Source organism: Struthio camelus, chromosome 23 (genome assembly GCF_040807025.1).
Source record: "Struthio camelus isolate bStrCam1 chromosome 23, bStrCam1.hap1, whole genome shotgun sequence".
In the NCBI taxonomy this organism is placed as follows: Eukaryota; Metazoa; Chordata; class Aves; order Struthioniformes; family Struthionidae; genus Struthio; species Struthio camelus.
This window is the reverse complement of record NC_090964.1, coordinates 7,717,715-7,735,100: the sequence shown is the minus strand read 5'-3', so window position 1 is coordinate 7,735,100 and position 17,386 is coordinate 7,717,715. Positions and strand designations below refer to the sequence as shown.

The following is a 17,386-nucleotide window of genomic DNA, read 5'->3' as shown; positions in this document are numbered from 1 at the left end:
AGCCTTTGAAGATCTCTCCCAGGACTCTGCACTCTTTTTGTCTTTGTATTATAAACTCCTTCTTCAGCAGCTTTTCTCTGGTTCAGAGTGATAGTTCTACAAGGCTGTGCCTACAGTTTCATTACAGCAGACTTTCAGCTCTAGTTTAAAAAAATGCATGCCAAGAATTACCCTAAAACTGGACATACTTTTAGAATTGATAGCTGAGCTGATGAAACCTACAGGTGCCTCCACAGTCTTGGCTGCCTGATCCCATCATGTGCCAGGTGGGCAGAAGGGCCCTGCTCTTCTAATGGAGACATCTGCAGAAAGACTTCATGCTCTGAGCACCCTGCCAAAGCTGCCTCTGCAGGGTCGGGTCCTGGGGAGAGGGAACTGCTGCTGCCTGATCGCTGAGACAAGGGCCAGCTGCTAAGGTAAGAGCAAAGGTTTCCCACTACCTGTGGGAGAGGGGGCACCTGGCTTCCTTAGAGAGGAGGGGGTAGGGAGATCAGGAGGAGGCTAATGTGCTGCTGCTTCTCCAGGATAGAGTGAGGCTACAGCAAAGAAATGAAGGATAGCAGTTAATCGTCCTGATGTAGGTGGGCAACCTTGACCCAGTTGTTTTCAAATTCTGCCTTAGCAGTTCCTTTGCCTGCCTGAGGAAGGCTTGGGCAGAAAAACTCTGTGTGAAAGAAGGAAACTGTGAGAGGTGCAGCCTACAAACAGGCACTGGAGGCCTTGCGTGCTGTTTCCTCATTCCCTACCTGCTTGCCCAAGTTGGGGACCTGAGAACGGGCAGTGTCAGGCATGGGGCGGAGAGGCCTGGAACACAAGGGATTGGTGGAAACAGCAAGCGGACAGATATGGGAGCACTCTGCCAACTTGCTCTAGGTTTTTTGCCTCAAAGAATATCAGGGCAAGCTCTTGGAGCTTCCTGCAAATGCTAGTGTTCCCTCCAAAGGAGGTGCCATTGCTCTGGCAGAGGCTGTGGCTCTTGGGGGGACCCCTGAGAGCGGTGGGGCTCAGAGAGACAGCAGCTTGCTGCCTGGTTTGCTTTGGAATTTGCCTCTGGGGTGCAGCACGGATTTGGGAGGGCTGTGGATAACTCTGTTGTTTTATTTTGTGTATGCAATATTACGGGCGCTTGGTAATCACCTGTGCCTCAGTTAGTTGCTCTAAAAGTCTTATTTGGGGCTATTCATCTGATTCTCTTCTCGGTTACACCAGTGTAATTCCATTTGGTAGCGTTACTCCCAGTTCTACGCTAGCAAGAATCGTGTCGCTGGAAACTTTAGGTCGTTTGCAATCAAAGGACGAAAAAGATGAATCTTGCTGAATTTTACGCTTGCCCATTTTACACTGGCTGTGAACCTGTTCCAAGTTTTGCAGAGTGGGAATTGCCCTGGCTGGAGCTGTGCTTGTGCAAATTACCTTCCTCTCTGTTCATGGGGTGGAGGCAGAGAACCAGGTACTTGTTCTGGGTAAGCCTGACTTTGTCAGGTTTTAAATCGTGGTAACTTCCCTGCATGCAGGGAAATGCCAGTTGATTCACGCCAGTGTAAAAGCACACATGGTCACCGCCCCCTGCCGAAGGTGGGTGTTTTGCTGACTGGCTCAGTATCACTCATCCCTTCCAGCAAAGGCGAGTTGCTGTAGAGGTTGCGTAAAGCAGAGCTCCCAAATATGTGAAAGCATTCTTGACTCTTTGCCCGGAGCCCACCAGCGCCTTTTGAAGATTAAGATACAAGTGATGAAGGCGATTCACCTTTGACTGAACAAAGGTCGTGTGAAAGTATGAACCCACTTGTGTTTTGCAAAGGGCTCAGGCAGACAAATGAGAGAAGCTTCCTTTGGAGCAGCCTCTGCTCTGGACAGTCAGCAGCTGGTTTGTGCTGACTTGAGTCAGGAAGGTTCATGTCAACTGGCTTGTAAAATGTACCTGGCGAGTGTGTGGGGGAGGGTGTCTGGGCACCCGCATTGTCAAGGTATGACGCACAGCCCACATGGGCACAGTGCTTCAGCTGCACCAAGGCCTGATGCTGTGTAGCAAACCCAAGTGTCCGTCCTCTGAGTGAGCACAGCAGAAGTGTAGGATTTGCCCACGCTGTCCTTTTCACGTGTTTCAACCTTGATAAGAAAGGACTGTCTCCCTGCTCATGGTAGCATCTCCTAGGGCTACAAGGGACTATTCTCTTTTTGGCGTATCAGATGATGGCACCAAGAGGAGGTTTTTGCAACTTTCATTAATTGTATTAATTATTCACCATCAGCTAAACTGGAAGCTCTCAAGTCAACTTCAGCTAATGATTATCTTCCAATATAGAGTATGTTCTGAATACTGCTATTAGCTGCTGAACTATCAGGTGGCCAACCCTGGCAGGCTGAGGACAGGACCACTTACTGTGAGTCAGCATGTGCTTTGCAGCGTTTGAAAGAAGCCCCATCTGTGGAACCTCACTCTGGTGTCTGGGTTCTCCTGCTCACAGCACTGGGACCCACTTGCTATCATAGTTGTAGATGAAGGAATCTTTCTTGAGTGTTTTGGGCGAATAAGCACCTACAAGGAGGAAGATGCATTAAAAAAGAGAAATATAGCAGCCTATGAGCTGAGTTTTGCAAGAGCTCTGGTATCCACAGCGCTAGGTGGAGGGCTCTGCTGTTCAGTTGTACAAATAAAACCCAATTTTTATGTCTTTACCCATGCTTATTCATTCCTTGCATCACCATCCAAGCAGCTCTGAGGATCTCTGTGTGGTGTGGTTCTCCATTGACCTAGTGGGAAAAGCAGCATCCTGTGTTTTGTTAGGACACCCATGCATCACATTTGGAGGTGTCCTGGCACTGTGATGGATACCAGAGAGGACCAAAGATAGGAGGGACTGAAACTCTTTCTGCATCTTCCTCACAACGTGAAAATCTTTAATGAGGTCAGTGAGGGGTCCCCTCTGCTCTGCTTTCTCACCTAGGTAATTCCTAGGACTGCTATAACCAAATTTCTGATTGATGAGACAGGTACTAGAACCCTCTGCACGGTCAGCCTGTGTGAATATCCTCATATCTTCTACTGGGAAGGGATGTTGGCCATAGAATTAAGGTTTAATGCTAATATCTGGTGTACATGGACTCAGTTTTAGTAAGCTGAGGATTGTCTTGATTGTATATTTGACTGTCACACCCAATCCTGTGCAAAGGATTACCTGGAGTTCTTGGATACACTGCAACTTTGTCTCCCAAGCAGCCCTGGCATCAATAACTAGTGAATAACCAGCCTTCTGGAAAGCTGCTGCTTTGTATCGGACACCAGCTAATTTCATTGTGAAGTATGTTTAGCCTCCCTGTAGTTCTGCTGTTGTTCTTTGTGGTATAGTACAGAACTATTCTGTACCTTCTTGTGGACAAGGGCTAAAGCCACCTCTAATCTCATAACTGGGAATTTTGATCCAATGGAATTTTCTTCCCCTCCTTTCAGGCTAGAGTTGAAAGGAGACTTATGGTATTTTTGGCAATAGAGAGAAGACTACAACGATGGACATGTTTGTGATGATGGTGTCTCTTTGTCCTTTTCATGCACTAACATGGTATTGCATGGGATGAAGGGAGTAGACTAGAAATACCATTCTTAATGATTCTGGGCCAGATCTTTAGCATGAATAAACTAGTCTAGCTCGGTTTCTTTAACTGAGACAGATCAATTTACGTTAGCTGGGGATCTTCTCCTAGTCTAGTCCACAGAACAGCTTGAAGGGAGTTAGCATGTTTACACAGTACATTACAAATCCTGGGATGTGATCTGGACACGGCTTCAGAAAAACCCATTTGTGCTGTTGCAAGGGCTCTGGAGAGACTGATGGCACCAACATGTTCACTAGCTGTTTGTGGCTGGTATGACTTCTGCAGCTAGGTAAGCTCATTCACTAGAAAGAACGGCAAATTTGCTACTATTTGCTCTTCTAGCCCTATGGTAACCTCCCAGAAGGACTTAAGAATCTTGGAAGAAACAAATAAGGCAAGAAATATGAGTCTGACTGAGAAAATAATGTTACTTGTGCCTAGCACCAATTAGCAAAGAGGCACTGAGGGACGTGTTCCACACACATTCAGCTGAGCCGTTCCTCACCCCGTGACTAGCTCTGTATCTCTGCAGTAAAGAACTGGAGACAAAGGACAAAAGGAAAGACAAACACAAGGGGACCACAGCAGGGTTTGTCCCTGCATCTGCCTCTCTTCTATCAATGCTAACGTCAGAGGGACAAAATTTGGGCACGCTTCCTCATGTGAGCCATCCCTTTGCCATCAACGCAACAACTTGCACTGCGAGGCTACCTGCGGGAGTGAGGCAGCCTGCCCACTGCTCCATACTGGACAGACTGGTAGCACCAAAACAAAGCGTGTTGCTGTAAGTCAGTGTGGTGTGTTTAACCCATTCCTCTTTGAGGGTGAGTCCCTCCTCCCCCTTCAACAGGCATTTCCTGATTACAAACTGCAGGATGTGTTTCTTCTTTCAAATTTATGTCTGGAAACCCCCTGGGGAAGCCCCTGGGGGAGAGAACAGCCAGAGTGGTGTAAAACCAAGGAGATTCGGTGCTGGGATGCTCTGCAGCGTTGCTCTCTGGCTGGGATATGGATGCTTTCTCTACTGTAACAAGACACACTTTTTTTTTTTCCTCTCTCCCTGCATCTGCTACTTTCTTCCATCAAAACAGTAAAACAACCCAGGTGAAATGTCTGTGGTACCAACAGCCAGAATTGTGTGATAGTTCTGTGAGTTACAGTGCATGTGTAGAACCTGTTTGTCAAACCTGCTGACAGTTAGTTATATTTTAATGGCCTTTATACCTCAAACATCCTTTTTTTCAATATTGCCCTTAAAAATAATAACATAAAATATGGACCAGTAAGTCAGAAAGAGGTGGCAGTCAGGACTCGAGCCCTGCTTCTGCCATGTTGCTCCTGTGTGGCCCTTTGGAGACCATTTAGCCCAGATATGCAAAGATATTGGACCATCTAAAGGTGTCAGGAGACACCACAGTCTGATCTCATAAGGATTTAGGCACTTGGTGCGCCATCATAAACCCACTGTCCCCGATTCACAAATGATCCCACATGCTACGTCCTACTGAGTTTAGGTGCCTTCTGGAAATGGTGTGCATCTTGAGGTGTCTACATGCCTTTGCAGATGGGCTCTCCTATCTTCTCTGCCTTGTTTCCTTCCTGTTGAGTGTGCAATTGCACTGTATAGTCACCTCTGCAAAGTGTTTTGGTGTCTCTAGTAGTGAAGAACAATTTTCATTTTTACCTGGCCCAGGCAAACCTTCCTGTGATCCTCTCCCTGTCCATCGCCCTGTGCTTGACAGGAACACAGCGCTCGAGCAGTCCTGCTTTGGAGACCCTTTGTAATCCACAAGCTCATATTGCCCAGGCCCAGGTGAGGGAGGGTCTTTACAGGGTGGGACGGCTGGAGCAGAGAGAGTCAAGCAGAATTTCTGCCTGTCAAGAGAGAAGAGACTTGAGAAGCTTGTCCTGAATTGATGGGGTTTTCGTGTCTGGAAATGAAGGCTGTGGTTTCTGTTAAGTGCCCTGGGGAGGTGGATGCTTAAAGGTCCTAAGCCAAAATCTTTGAGAAATGAACTGGGCATAAAAGGGTCCAATTGCAATGCCATGGACAGCTTGCTTTATTTATTGCAAAACACAAGACTAGCCAGTTGTCCAGACCCTGCCCTGTATCTGCAGAGACGTGGCTGCTCAGCTACTCTAGAGCCAGATAGCACTGAAGCCAAGACAGCGATGCCAAGTGACTCTAGCTGGGAGTTCTTCCCATTCTCTCCCACTGATTGAAATGGGAGAGGGCACAGACTTTAACCTCAGCAGATGGCCGTGGAGCACTTTGGCGTTTTCTGACAGAGCAGACCGGCGATCTTCTCGCCTCATATTTAATTTGCCCTTTCCTCTAGCCCTCTGTCCTTATCAAATGCCATTTGGCATTGCTTCTGTCTCTGCTTACAGCTTCCCACTCTTTTTACAAAGCCCCTGTCGTAAGATACAACTGCTGAGAGATGTAGTAAAGATACACCTGTTGGGTAAGGAGCCGTGGGCTTTCTCATGTTCTCATTCTTTTCCATGGTTAGGAATTTATTGTTGATCTTAATCTTAGGCTGGGCAAAGTCAGTGCATGGTGACAATAAATATACTTGAACAATTTGCTGATAGGTAGATTTATTTATCTTCTCATACGCTACCAAGGGGGAAGAGGGCTTGGGGGAAGGGAGTTTCCTTTCATGCCTTTAATGCCTTGGAAACAAGGGGTAGAATGGGAATGGCAGTTCTAGGTTGAAGGAAGCGTTTGACGTTTTGCAAGCCTCTTTTGAACTCTAATTCCCAGCCTTAGCAGGGGCTGAGGAAATGCCCATGCTTTACCCATCAAGTCTCCTGAGACCCTGTTCAGTTGCTCCCGGATCTGGCTAGTGTGTTCCTCTGGGGCTGAGTTCAGGCACTGGCAACACAAAAGAAACAGAGCCTAGTGCTCAAAGCCTCTGCCTAGGATGTGAGAGCTGCAGGCTCCTTTTGCAGGTCATGTGCGCTCTGGCTTTGTGCTCTGTAAAATGGGGATATGAAATTACCCCTACATCATAAGGGTGGTGCAGTATTTAATTACTGTTTGTAAATGTCTGAGAGATCCTAAGATAAAGGTACCTCTGATACACTGCTCCAGGGTGCTATCAACCCACACTCCCCTTCAAGGCAATGCACTGCGACACTTCCATTTCTGAGCCAGTTCCTCTAAACCCTTGGCAATAACTGACCATATTGGACCGCATTACATAGTGGGACCCTGTGGGATTCCTCTGCTATTTGAGGTATTTTCATATGTCCTATAAAAGTGGCGTGTCTTCCAGAGCTGGACTTACCTGAAAGGAGTTTTCTTTGCTTCCTTGGTAGGTTTATGTGGCTGTGTTGGGTAGGTTGCAGTCTGTGTAATGAATCTGTCCATCTTTGTCGGATGGGAGGCCTTTGATTTGAAGCAAGATGTTATACTCTTGGGAGACACCTTGATGAGGGAATCGTTGATGTTGTAGTGACCTGCAAAACAAACAGGAAAGGGATGTAAATACCAAACAAGGCCACAACAGTGGCACTGAGGAATGAGAGTGCATCAGTCAGTGAATGTAATAGAAGGAAAAAGAACTGGTATAACAGGATTGTGTGGGGAAATCATTTCTGGATTTAAAAAGTGCTGTCTGGGCAGAGCTTATTTCGAGGGATACTGATAAGGCAACGCTAAACTTTGTCCTGAGCACAGGAACAAACGGAGATATTAGCAATTTTAAAGAATCAAACAGGAGGAGAACTCGTGTCTGGAAAAACTTGTAAGATAGGTTACAAAGCTAGGAGCCCTCACGCTCCAGGTCTAAACCTCACCAGGCAATGGGCCAGGAGTAGCCTTCTTTCACTGCTAGAGTACTGTGGAGCTGAGTATATTATGCACTAATGTGGCTTCTCCTGAAGCCTCTGGCATTCATACGGAGCTGTAGGGTGTTCTAGTGATTCCTTATGGCTACTCAAAACTATCAGGATGGTTTTCCGAATGGTTGTCTCGGATTCAAAGGGGCCTACCCACAGGTCTTGGAAGGGACTCACTAGTGCCCTGACACCTGCTCAAACCCAGCATGCCTTTAGAAGTCCTGAGTGACCCAAATCTGTGTGTGATGGTGCTCTGCGCCCCACAGAATCAGACCCAGAATCACCAGCAACACCTTTCCTACCAGCTCAAGACTCACTCACATGGAGAAGGCAATTTTCCAATTTTTTCCAAATTTAATCCTCTTGTGGTTTTGGACACAAACACGGCATGGGCAGAAACACTGTTGCTTTGCTTGCAGAAATCCACAGAGGTCTGTTTTAGAAAAAGGGCTTGTGAATACCTTTGAATTGACTTTACCTGTGGGTAATTACCAACAAAGGAAAACCCACATTTAAAATCCAGTTGTCTCCATCATGAATGGTTCTAATGATACAGCTGTAGGCAGCATTAGGGCCAAAATCTGGGAGTGCTTACCAATTGTAGGTAGGTCTCTTTGTGACTGCCCAGCATGTAAAAGTTGCTTTTACACAGACGCTGAGGACCTGAAGCTCTTGCAGAAAATGTGGCTTTGTGTGTTTAACTGCTGTCTCCAGACTTCTCCCACATCGCCTCTACCTAAATGTCCGGCTTGGTTCAAGCCACTGACTTAGCCCAGAATTTGAGGTGGCGCTGCCAAGATGGCATCTGCATGACAGCACCTGAGAACCTCTGCAGAGCAAAGGGTATGTCTCCATGGCTGTTGCTGCTGAGACTGTAGCACGGGCTGATGGCTTTGAGCTAAGGACAACCAAAGAATTTGTATTTCAGTTTGTTCAAGCCTGCTCACTGCAAGTAACTGCTGGAGTGCTTGTGCCCGCCTGCAGCCTGTGCCAGGCTCAGTGTGCAGCACTGTTGTTATGCCGCTAGCAGTCTCTGAGCTAATTAACTTGGACAGAGGTGTCAAAAGTCCTTGGGGGAGCAGGTCACGCAGCTCATGTGGCGTGCTCAGCTACCTGCCACAGTCACTCTCCTGATGCATGCTGCACACTACAGATCATCTACAAAATATACATAGAAACACATTTTATCCACAGCTCCTAAGGAGCCTCAAACTCACAGTGATACCTGCTCTCATTAAAGACACAAAAAAACAATGGTGCAAAAGCTGATGAGAGTTGGCCAAAATCACAAAACAGATCAATGGTGAAACGGGACAAAGGAAAGACCCTTTAGGTTCCCAAGATAATCTTATCTCCTGGCACATGCTACACTATGTAAAGTTATTTATTGCTGTCTGTGCTGAAATTGATCTTTTTTCCAAGCATCGTATAGTTAGGGAAACTCATAAAAACATCTGATGGTCAAGGTTAATTCACTAATATAAGTGGAAGAGTCCAGTTGAAGCACAAGAGCGTGGAGGTAGCAAAAAGACACTTGGATAAAAGATTCAAACATGAAAGACTGACCTATTTTTCCTGTTTTCTTATTTTTCCTTTGTTAAGCTAGTGAAATGCCTACAGAAGTCATGATGATTCACTGGCTTCATTTTAAAATTGCGTTTGGTCCCAGGGCTGAAGACAGCTTAGAGGACAGCTTGGGACACCGTTTTCCTGTTGCTCAGTCTTTTTTTTTTTTCCCCCCCCTAATATTTGTTAATTTTCAGCTGTCACTTCCTCAAGGGCAGATCCTTCAGTTCTTAGAAGTTCCTTTTTGCCTGAGTAAGAGCCGTGACCATGTAAAGACTGCAGGATTTGGCCTTTTCTTCTCAGATGTCTCTTTGTCTATAATCATAAATTATCAGGCGCTGCCATCTTTTAAATAGATAGTTTCCTGTTCTGCTTCTTGTAGGTTAGATATTATCTCCTATAGTAAATCATGAGTCAGTGATTAATTCAAGAAGGCCGTTCCCAGAAGCAAATTCTTACAATGTTAAAAATAATATGATGCGAATCCATTATACTATGATATAGAAAATAATTATGGCTTGCAAACTAGTTTAATCAACTTAGAACATGCTGGGGCAGATACTCAGGCAGAGTGAATCATTTTAAGAAAGTTCACTGTCTTAGTGTTTAGGTGTACGAGCGACCATGATTACCCCATGTCAGCTGAGTCTCAGTAACTGTGCGTATGTGCTCTTCGCACACCCAAACTGTGAGGTAAGACGTGGTTGTTTAAAACACCTTTGCTGATGTTTAAACCGTATCAAATTAACTTATAAGAGCATGAATTGCTTCAAGAACATGCATGCAGCTAGTGAAGATGTCTCAGCTATGAGTAGCAACTTATTAAGCTTATTAAACTGTGTCATCTTCATTCTGTATTAAACAGCTATGCAAAGTCATCAGATGTTACAAAGACTCAACATGCTTTACCTCACCACACAGTGGATGTAACTTCACTGAGGTGCAGTGTAAAAGGGGAAGGCTTACTGGGAAATGAGTGCAATCTAAATAAACAGAGAGACAGTAGTTGAGCAGTCATGCTGTGCAGAAGAAGAAAAAGCTCTCTCTCTCAAGAGTAACAAAACAATCTAAATGTAATCACAGCTATAGCAGGACACCACTGAGGGGACAGGGAAGTCTATAAGCACTAACTATTAAACTAGTCTAAGTGTGTATATTATTATAATTTATCTGATAACTGCTAATAGCACTTTGTGTTTTGTTAAGATCTCCCATTTCAGTATCTCAAAACACTCTGAATTCCTGTGGACTAAAGCTTACAACAGCCCAGTGAGGTCTGGTCACCATGGCATGGGTGGAGAGCATCAGGCACAGAACAGTTAACTGACTTATACAAGAGTGAATCAGCAAGAGGTTCAAGAACTGAACCTGAGGGCTAGGTCCTCAGCTGATATAAACTGGCACAGCTCCACAGCAAGTGGAAGGGCACAGTCAGTTACGTCAGTTTTACATATGCAGTCTTGATTTCCAGCTTTGAGGTTGAACCTCAAAACCCAATACCTGTTAAAAGATGTGAAACTACCCACCTCAAGCACCTTAGCAAAAGTCCCCTACACCCAGCCAACACAGGTAGTATTTCTGGGATGACAACCCATGAGGTGCTATAGGGTCTTTCAGTATAGAAGCCAGTGATGCCGCAAGAAGGACAGAGGTTGCTGCAGGCCTGGGTCAAGGATGTGTTCTCACTCCCTTGGTACTGAAGAGTTACTGCCCGATGTGTGCTCGAGGTTTGCAACAGGCTGGAGTACATCTGCAGCACAGAGGTGAGACCGCAGATCATGCAGAAATACCTGAGCTAGCTTCATGCTTGTTGACTTAGATACTGATGCCAAGCTAGCCACAGTGGCACAGACCTCAGGATAGCCAGGCACGGGATAAGTACTTAGTGGGCTAGTTCCTGAGCCCAAGCTCTGGGCTATTCTGAGCTGCACCCAAACTAGCTAGGTTAAAGCTATCTCCAGTGTTTTCTGAGGTACAATAACACCCTTGTTCACTGCTTAGCTAGGAGAGTTTGAGCTGTGCCTACTGTTGACAAGAATGTACTGACTGTGAAGATGTGGGACCAAACCAGTGATAGCCAATAGGCCTGTCCCATTCTAATCTATGATGGATTACACCAGAACAATTGCTTTCATATATATCTCTGCACATAACAAGCATTACACGTTAGCTGTGCCACCCTTGTCCTCGCCCGCAAGCCTCCTTACGTGGTATTGATCAGGTGCTGGCATGGGGATTTTTTCAATCTTCCCAGCAATGGGTTGTTGAAACATGCTAGAGTTTCCCTTGCTAAAGTCTTGCTTGGACTGAAAACATGATGGGATCTTGTAGGCATTTGCAGCTGGATAGCTGGCGATTTTGCTGTGTGCAATGCGTGCAACCTGGAAGCAGAGGGAGCAAGGAGATTGTCAGTAGCTGAGCTGGAAAGAAATTGGGAAATAACTGAGGCCTAGAATTTACCAAATATAATTTTTAAGGACAAATCACCTTTTGCATTTTAAAGACAGCAGAAACTGTGCTGCAAGTTCTATGAGATGAAATAGGGGGATCCACTTTTTCAGCTACTAGTCAATTTCTTCCTTCTGGGGTGAAGAGATGCTCACCAGCTTGCCTAAGGTTTTTCACTTAAGTCTTGTGTTAGAACAGATGCTGAAGTCGTTCACTTTAGCCTCTTTCCAACAGCCTCATACAATATTTTAACCGAGTCCACAAACTGTGTGTATGGATCCTTCTCTATGCCTTTGGAACTAAACAACAGCTCTGCCAATTTTGCTTAAGAGAGTTCATCCAAAATTAAAATGATCACCTCTTCTTGGAAATTGAATTGAAAAGGTAAGAGCACATGAAAAAGCAGTTTAGAATAGCTGCTGGAATTCAAGCTTAATTATAACTGTGTCTGTTAACAGTGAGAAATTATTTTCCTTCCTGGCTGGATTTTAGAAACATCCTCAATGCCACACTAAATAGGTAACCAAGAAAAGCACAACAGAGTAGGCTAAAGACCAGATCCATAGTCCACTGAAGTCAATACAAAAGCATTAGCTGACTTCAATGGCTTTAGAAATCAGTCTGAAAAAAACTGCTTCCTCTTACCAGGGAAGGAAAGTATCCAGTTCCTTTCTGAGACAACGAGGTGCTGTTGCTCTCTGCAGACTGATGAGTGACATTATAGAATCCTGGGCCTGGGTTTTCATTCTAGCAAGAGAAATATCACACATGGTGACCAAGCTGCATTAGCCACCATCCTCCTGGGGCAGATGCAATGAAATACAGGCATAGATTCACACTGATTTTAATGGGACAGCTCCTTTTCTCACTAAGCCCATGCTCTTCATCTTTCTGAGCATAGGCCAAAACACACTGGTTATTTTAGCAGTGACTCTGAGAATAGTGAAGCTGGAACACAGCAGTGATCCACATAGTCCATTCTCCTCGTTCTCAATGCCCAGGGCCAAATACTTCAAGAAAAGGTACAGAAGAGCAGCCTACTGAGGATCATTATATGTATCTAAACATCTTTTAAACTTCGCTTGCTCTTTACTAGTCCTTATGGCTGTGAGTTCCGTAAATGAATGACTTCTGTTTTTGTTTTTTTTTTTTTTAAATTTGTATAACTGTTGCTCCCAATAGCTTTCATGGTAAATTACCACTCCAGCCTACAAATAGAAAATGAACAGTTTATATACTTCCTTCTTTCAGGTTTAAATTTGTTGATTTTTAATTTTATGCTGACATCCTTCTGTTTCATACGATATGGGAAAAGCTTACTATGCCTCTTTTTTTAAATTCTCCCCCATACATTTCAAGCCAAGTCTTATTTGCTTCCTCTCTAAACTAAACATCTTCAGTGTTTTCAGTCTTTATTGGGACTTTAATGATCATATCACATATTTCTAAACTGAGTCTATTTCTGCTGCAGCCTTTTTTAGAGTTAGGGTGGCCACAAGTGAACATAACATTCCAGCTGAAGGTGTACTCACAGCATATATAATGTCTTTATTTTCTGTATCATTTTCCAACCCATCACTTGCACCATGAATTTTCTGTTTTAATTGCAATTGTGCATTGAGGTAGATGTTTTTATTATTTCCAAATTATAATCTTTTAATGCAAGTCTCCAGTTGCATGGAAAAATGAGCATTTCTGAGTATGAGGAAGATCAAATTTCCCTACTATCTACAGGGCACTTTGTACAGACTGGGAGCCACAGCAAATCTAAAATCTCACCTGTAACATCTGAGTTGGGCCTAATTAATTCAGCATGTGGGCAGAACGCATTATTCGCAGTCGCCACACCTTTCCTGACTCTGTTCTTTTTCTGAGCTTTTCAAAAAGAGAACTGGGCGGGATTCTATTTATAGAGCCAAATAAATTAAAAGCAGCCTATGTCGTACACGATGACACTTCCAGCTTTTCAGGCGTGGTCCCATGAAGTGCTGAATGCCCTTAGTAACATTATCTACTTCTGCCAGTCCTAGAAAAAACAGTGGGATTTGGAAGATCTGGGATCATACAGGATGAATGAGACAGCCCTTTATGAACAGAAATGTTAGATGATGCTGGTATGTAGGATGGAAAGAACTTAGGCTCTTGACCTTTAAGAGCATTCTATCATTATGCGACCTTCATTAATTATCTTGTCTGCCAGCTATGAATGGAAAATATTCTGGACAGAAGCCCAGAAGTTACTTTGTTTCTGCTCTGATGAGTTCAGAGGAGGATTCAGACAGTGATCAGATGCCCCAAAAAACAGTGTGGGCATAACATTGGGAGAAAGAGAATAGGCTTCATGGGACTGAAGAATAATGAGCCAGTGGGTGGTGGAGAGGAGGTAAAGGAAGTATTTTGGGCATTACCTCTCTCCTGCAAAGACACAAGCCTGAAGGTAGGGATTTGACTGTGCAGAAGTCTTTGCAGCATCCAGAAAGAGCAGGAGAGCCACAAGGATAAAAACAGGGAAATGGGAGACTGCATAAGACAAGTACATGGTTGATTGAAACCCAGCATCCAAACAGGACTTGTGTTGATGGCCATACAGCAGAAGCAGGCATGGAGTGACCCACTCCCTTTTAAGAAGCAACTAGAAGTGGCAGAATCATCCCAAGAAGCAGAATATCTTTTGCCAGGCTCTGACCATGTTGTGCCTTGCAAAAGAGGAGGCTGAAGGGAAGAATGGGTGGGAATGGGCAGGCAGCGCTATCTATCAGAGATGTTTTGGGATTGAGGGAGCCTGGCTACCTCCCGTCTCTGCTGTTGACTTATGATGAGATCGTGGGCAAACCAGCTTCACTAATCCGTTTTTCTGCTGCAGCAGTGTTGTTCTTTGCTATGTGCATGGAATTACAAGTGTAATGGTGCTACTGCAGTGCTAAAAATAATAAAATCAAAAAATATGCCAGTTCCATTATATTAGAGGGCACTGGGTATGAAGCAAGTCCAGTGGAAATATCTTGCAAAACGCCAGTATTCTGTAAGCCATAGGACTGTGCGAGTACAGTGCTAAACTGGCACAATTACAAAAGTGGGTCAACTCACTTGTTAGGTATTCCAGGTCAAGTAGTGAGAAGCAAATAAGCTCTTTACATTGCCTAAATTACAAGCGGATAAACTTCATGCACTGGCATTTATCCCTGACTACCCTGCTGAAGGAATGTGCTCCAAAATGGGTTGTGCTGAAGAGTCAAGTGTTTTTGGTGGAGGAAACTAAGCAGTCCCAGAAAGGTCTAGTGTTAATGGAATTAATGCTTCCCCTCCTCTACTTGGTGCAGTAACTTTTCTCTAGGGATAAAGCTTAAGAAAGAATCAGCCAAGCCCTTGTGTAGCTTGTGGTTTGGCTTTCTGCCTGCTCTGCCCTTCAAGCAGGAAATTCTCAAAGGGAAGGGAGCGCTTTGTGAAGCTACCTGAAGACTATGCCTCTTCTCTTTTAGTCAGAACTTAGCATCAGGTCATCTGGAACTCCTGGAAGCTGACCAGACAGACTGATGGCGCCTACAGAAGGTATTTAAGCAACTTCTCTACCTTGATCATTTTCCCTCATCTTTTGTCCTTTACGTCCTTGATTGCTGTTATTCAATCCTGAGATAATATGCTCCTGATATCACTGAGATGGGAGAGACAAGCAAGGAGGAAGAGATCAAAGGAAGGAGAAGAAAGAGAAGATGCTAAAGGCAGAAGAAGAAAGAGGGAAGATATTTTCCTGATTTACCTACTTTACCTACCTGGCACACAAAGTTACAGAAATTCTGAATACACTTAATTTTCAGAGTTCAGGGATTACTACATAGTCACCAGACGGCAGGAGACTGTCAGAAGGAGCAGGCATTCTCTGTTCACCAGCAGAGGAAGTAGCTTGAAAGCTGGATCCAGGAAGCACGGGAGGGCCTTGGCCCGTGTGACTGCTGTCTGGACTTAAAAAGAAACCCTGCGTAGCCCAGGCCAGGAAAGCAGTATGATTTTATAGCATCTTTCTGCTTCCCTCTGCTGGCCAGATAACAGATGTACCATGTAATTCCTACAAACCAGGAAAGGACTGGGGTGAATATCAAAAGATGGGAGGGCTCATATTATGCTATTATTACACAAGCGTAAGGCTGAGTCAACTCTACTGATTTCTTTGAATTTGCTCCTGAATTTCAGGAGAGATGCAATATATATGTATTGTGTCCTGGGGAGCTCTGGAAGATTGGAAATGGGACCAGGGCAAACCTGGATGGGTGAGAGATGAGGAGAAGGTAAAGAAGAGGGTACTATATGTGGGGTAATTTCAAGGTTTAAACCATAATATTGTTTTACCATTTTCATCATACAGTCATCAGCTGCGACTGCAAAGCTAGTTTAAGGACCTTGATCTACACTTAGCTGCTATTCTTGGTTACAAAACAGGATCATTATGAGTTGCAAAAAAATTCAAAACAAAGACATAAACTTCAAACATTTTGTTACTCACCTGGTTATACTGAAATCTCTTTGATTGAGAATTAAATCCCTTTTTTTCTGAGTTTAAGACTACGTTTGTATGATGTTTATAAGGACCAGAGGAAACCTTGAAACCTAAAAGGAACAGCCAATAAAAAGAAAATTCTGAATATGGAGATACAGGGAACATGTAACTGGAATACCTGCTTTCATATTAAATAAGATGTATAAGTTAAAGGCAAATCTAACATTACTGCAATATTCAAGAAGTCAAGAAATCAGCAGTCGTTTCTGCATTTAGTTTCCCTGATTTGTTTAAGAAGCAAAGAGAAAAAAAGCACTTTGAAGCACTTCAGTGTTGATGAACAGGCTTTAAAGGTGACTCAGTGCACTTAAATAACTTTTGCAGCACGTCCTTGTTTAGTCAGGCATTTTAGCAACTCAGTTTGTGGGGCTGACCCTCTCTCAGACTGAACATTTGAGGAAAGATGCTGAGTATCCCTCGCTCCTGGGGAGCTCAGTCAGATGCTAACCTGTTCAGTGCTTCCCAAGAAGTGGTGTGCTTTGCAGGCCACGACTCAAAGGCCTTGGCTTTGCAGGATTGTTGAGGCAGAAGCTGCAAGTTTTTTAAATCACATAGTCTCTCCCAGACACGAAAAAATACTGGTGCCTCATCTAGTCCAGACTTGGTGTTATTACTACCAGTCACAGAGCTGCATCAGCAATAGTGCATCAATAGGATATTTTAAATATAAGCTCAGTGAAAATGAGGCATGTTTCTGACAAGGGATGGTGTATGTCCTGAGATAAGCTCTGCGATTAGTGGGAAGATTGGTTAGTGCAGGGGAGAGATCTGAATAATTGCTAGGGAAAAGGTTCTCACATTACAGCGGTAGTGTTTGGAAGGACAGGAGGTGGTCAGTGCTGCAAGAGCAAGGAGCAAATAAACTTTCCACTGCCTTGAGAACTAGAGGGTTATGCTTTGATGGCATTTCTTAATCCCTTGTGCTGGTTTAAATGTCCCCAAGGAGAGCAATTTTGGACTTGGGCCTGAAACACCTCTAACTGGCTGTGGATATAAAGTGATCTGGATGTCACTCTCTATTGACTAGTTTCACTAACGAATCCTTGCTCTGCTTTGAAAGAAAATTTGCACGGTTCAGCTATTTCTTCTTCCGCTGTGAAATGATTGTTAAAGTGTGGTTTCCGTTCACTATATTGCACCGTTTGGTGCTTTTCTGCTCAATGTACCTTTTTTCCCTTCCGAATGTCCAAGAGCATCAGAGAAAAGGCTCTTAAAGCAGGTACCCATGTTACAGAGCTATGGCACATCGAGTGAAACGACTCCGTGTAGCATCACCATTCTGTTTCTGAAACATCAATCAGAGGTATTAACATGCAGACAGAGGCTGACCAAACGGGGTAGACGTTTTCACAGAGATGCAGTGCCAAAGCATCGCTCATC

General features: G+C 44.3%; 1 protein-coding gene across 3 annotated transcripts in view; it reads right to left on the bottom strand.

Moving 5' to 3' along the window:
• Positions 1-2,215: 2,215 nt before the first annotated feature.
• Positions 2,216-17,386, bottom strand: part of STPG1 (sperm tail PG-rich repeat containing 1) — a 16,000-nt gene continuing 829 nt past the window's right edge. For 2 of the 3 annotated variants that reach the window (XM_068917548.1, XM_009668255.2), the window contains exons 2-8: positions 17,173-17,291; positions 15,953-16,056; positions 12,100-12,201; positions 11,214-11,387; positions 7,762-7,873; positions 6,888-7,059; positions 4,788-5,469 (exon numbers count right to left, since the gene is read on the bottom strand). In XM_068917548.1, the coding sequence (XP_068773649.1) occupies positions 5,169-5,469; positions 6,888-7,059; positions 7,762-7,873; positions 11,214-11,387; positions 12,100-12,201; positions 15,953-16,056; positions 17,173-17,233 (1,026 nt within the window). In that variant the 5' untranslated portion in view covers positions 17,234-17,291 and the 3' untranslated portion in view covers positions 4,788-5,168. Of the gene's footprint in view, positions 2,540-4,787; positions 5,470-6,887; positions 7,060-7,761; positions 7,874-11,213; positions 11,388-12,099; positions 12,202-15,952; positions 16,057-17,172; positions 17,292-17,386 lie in introns of those variants that run through there. The other variant, XM_068917549.1, reaches the window with a different exon arrangement.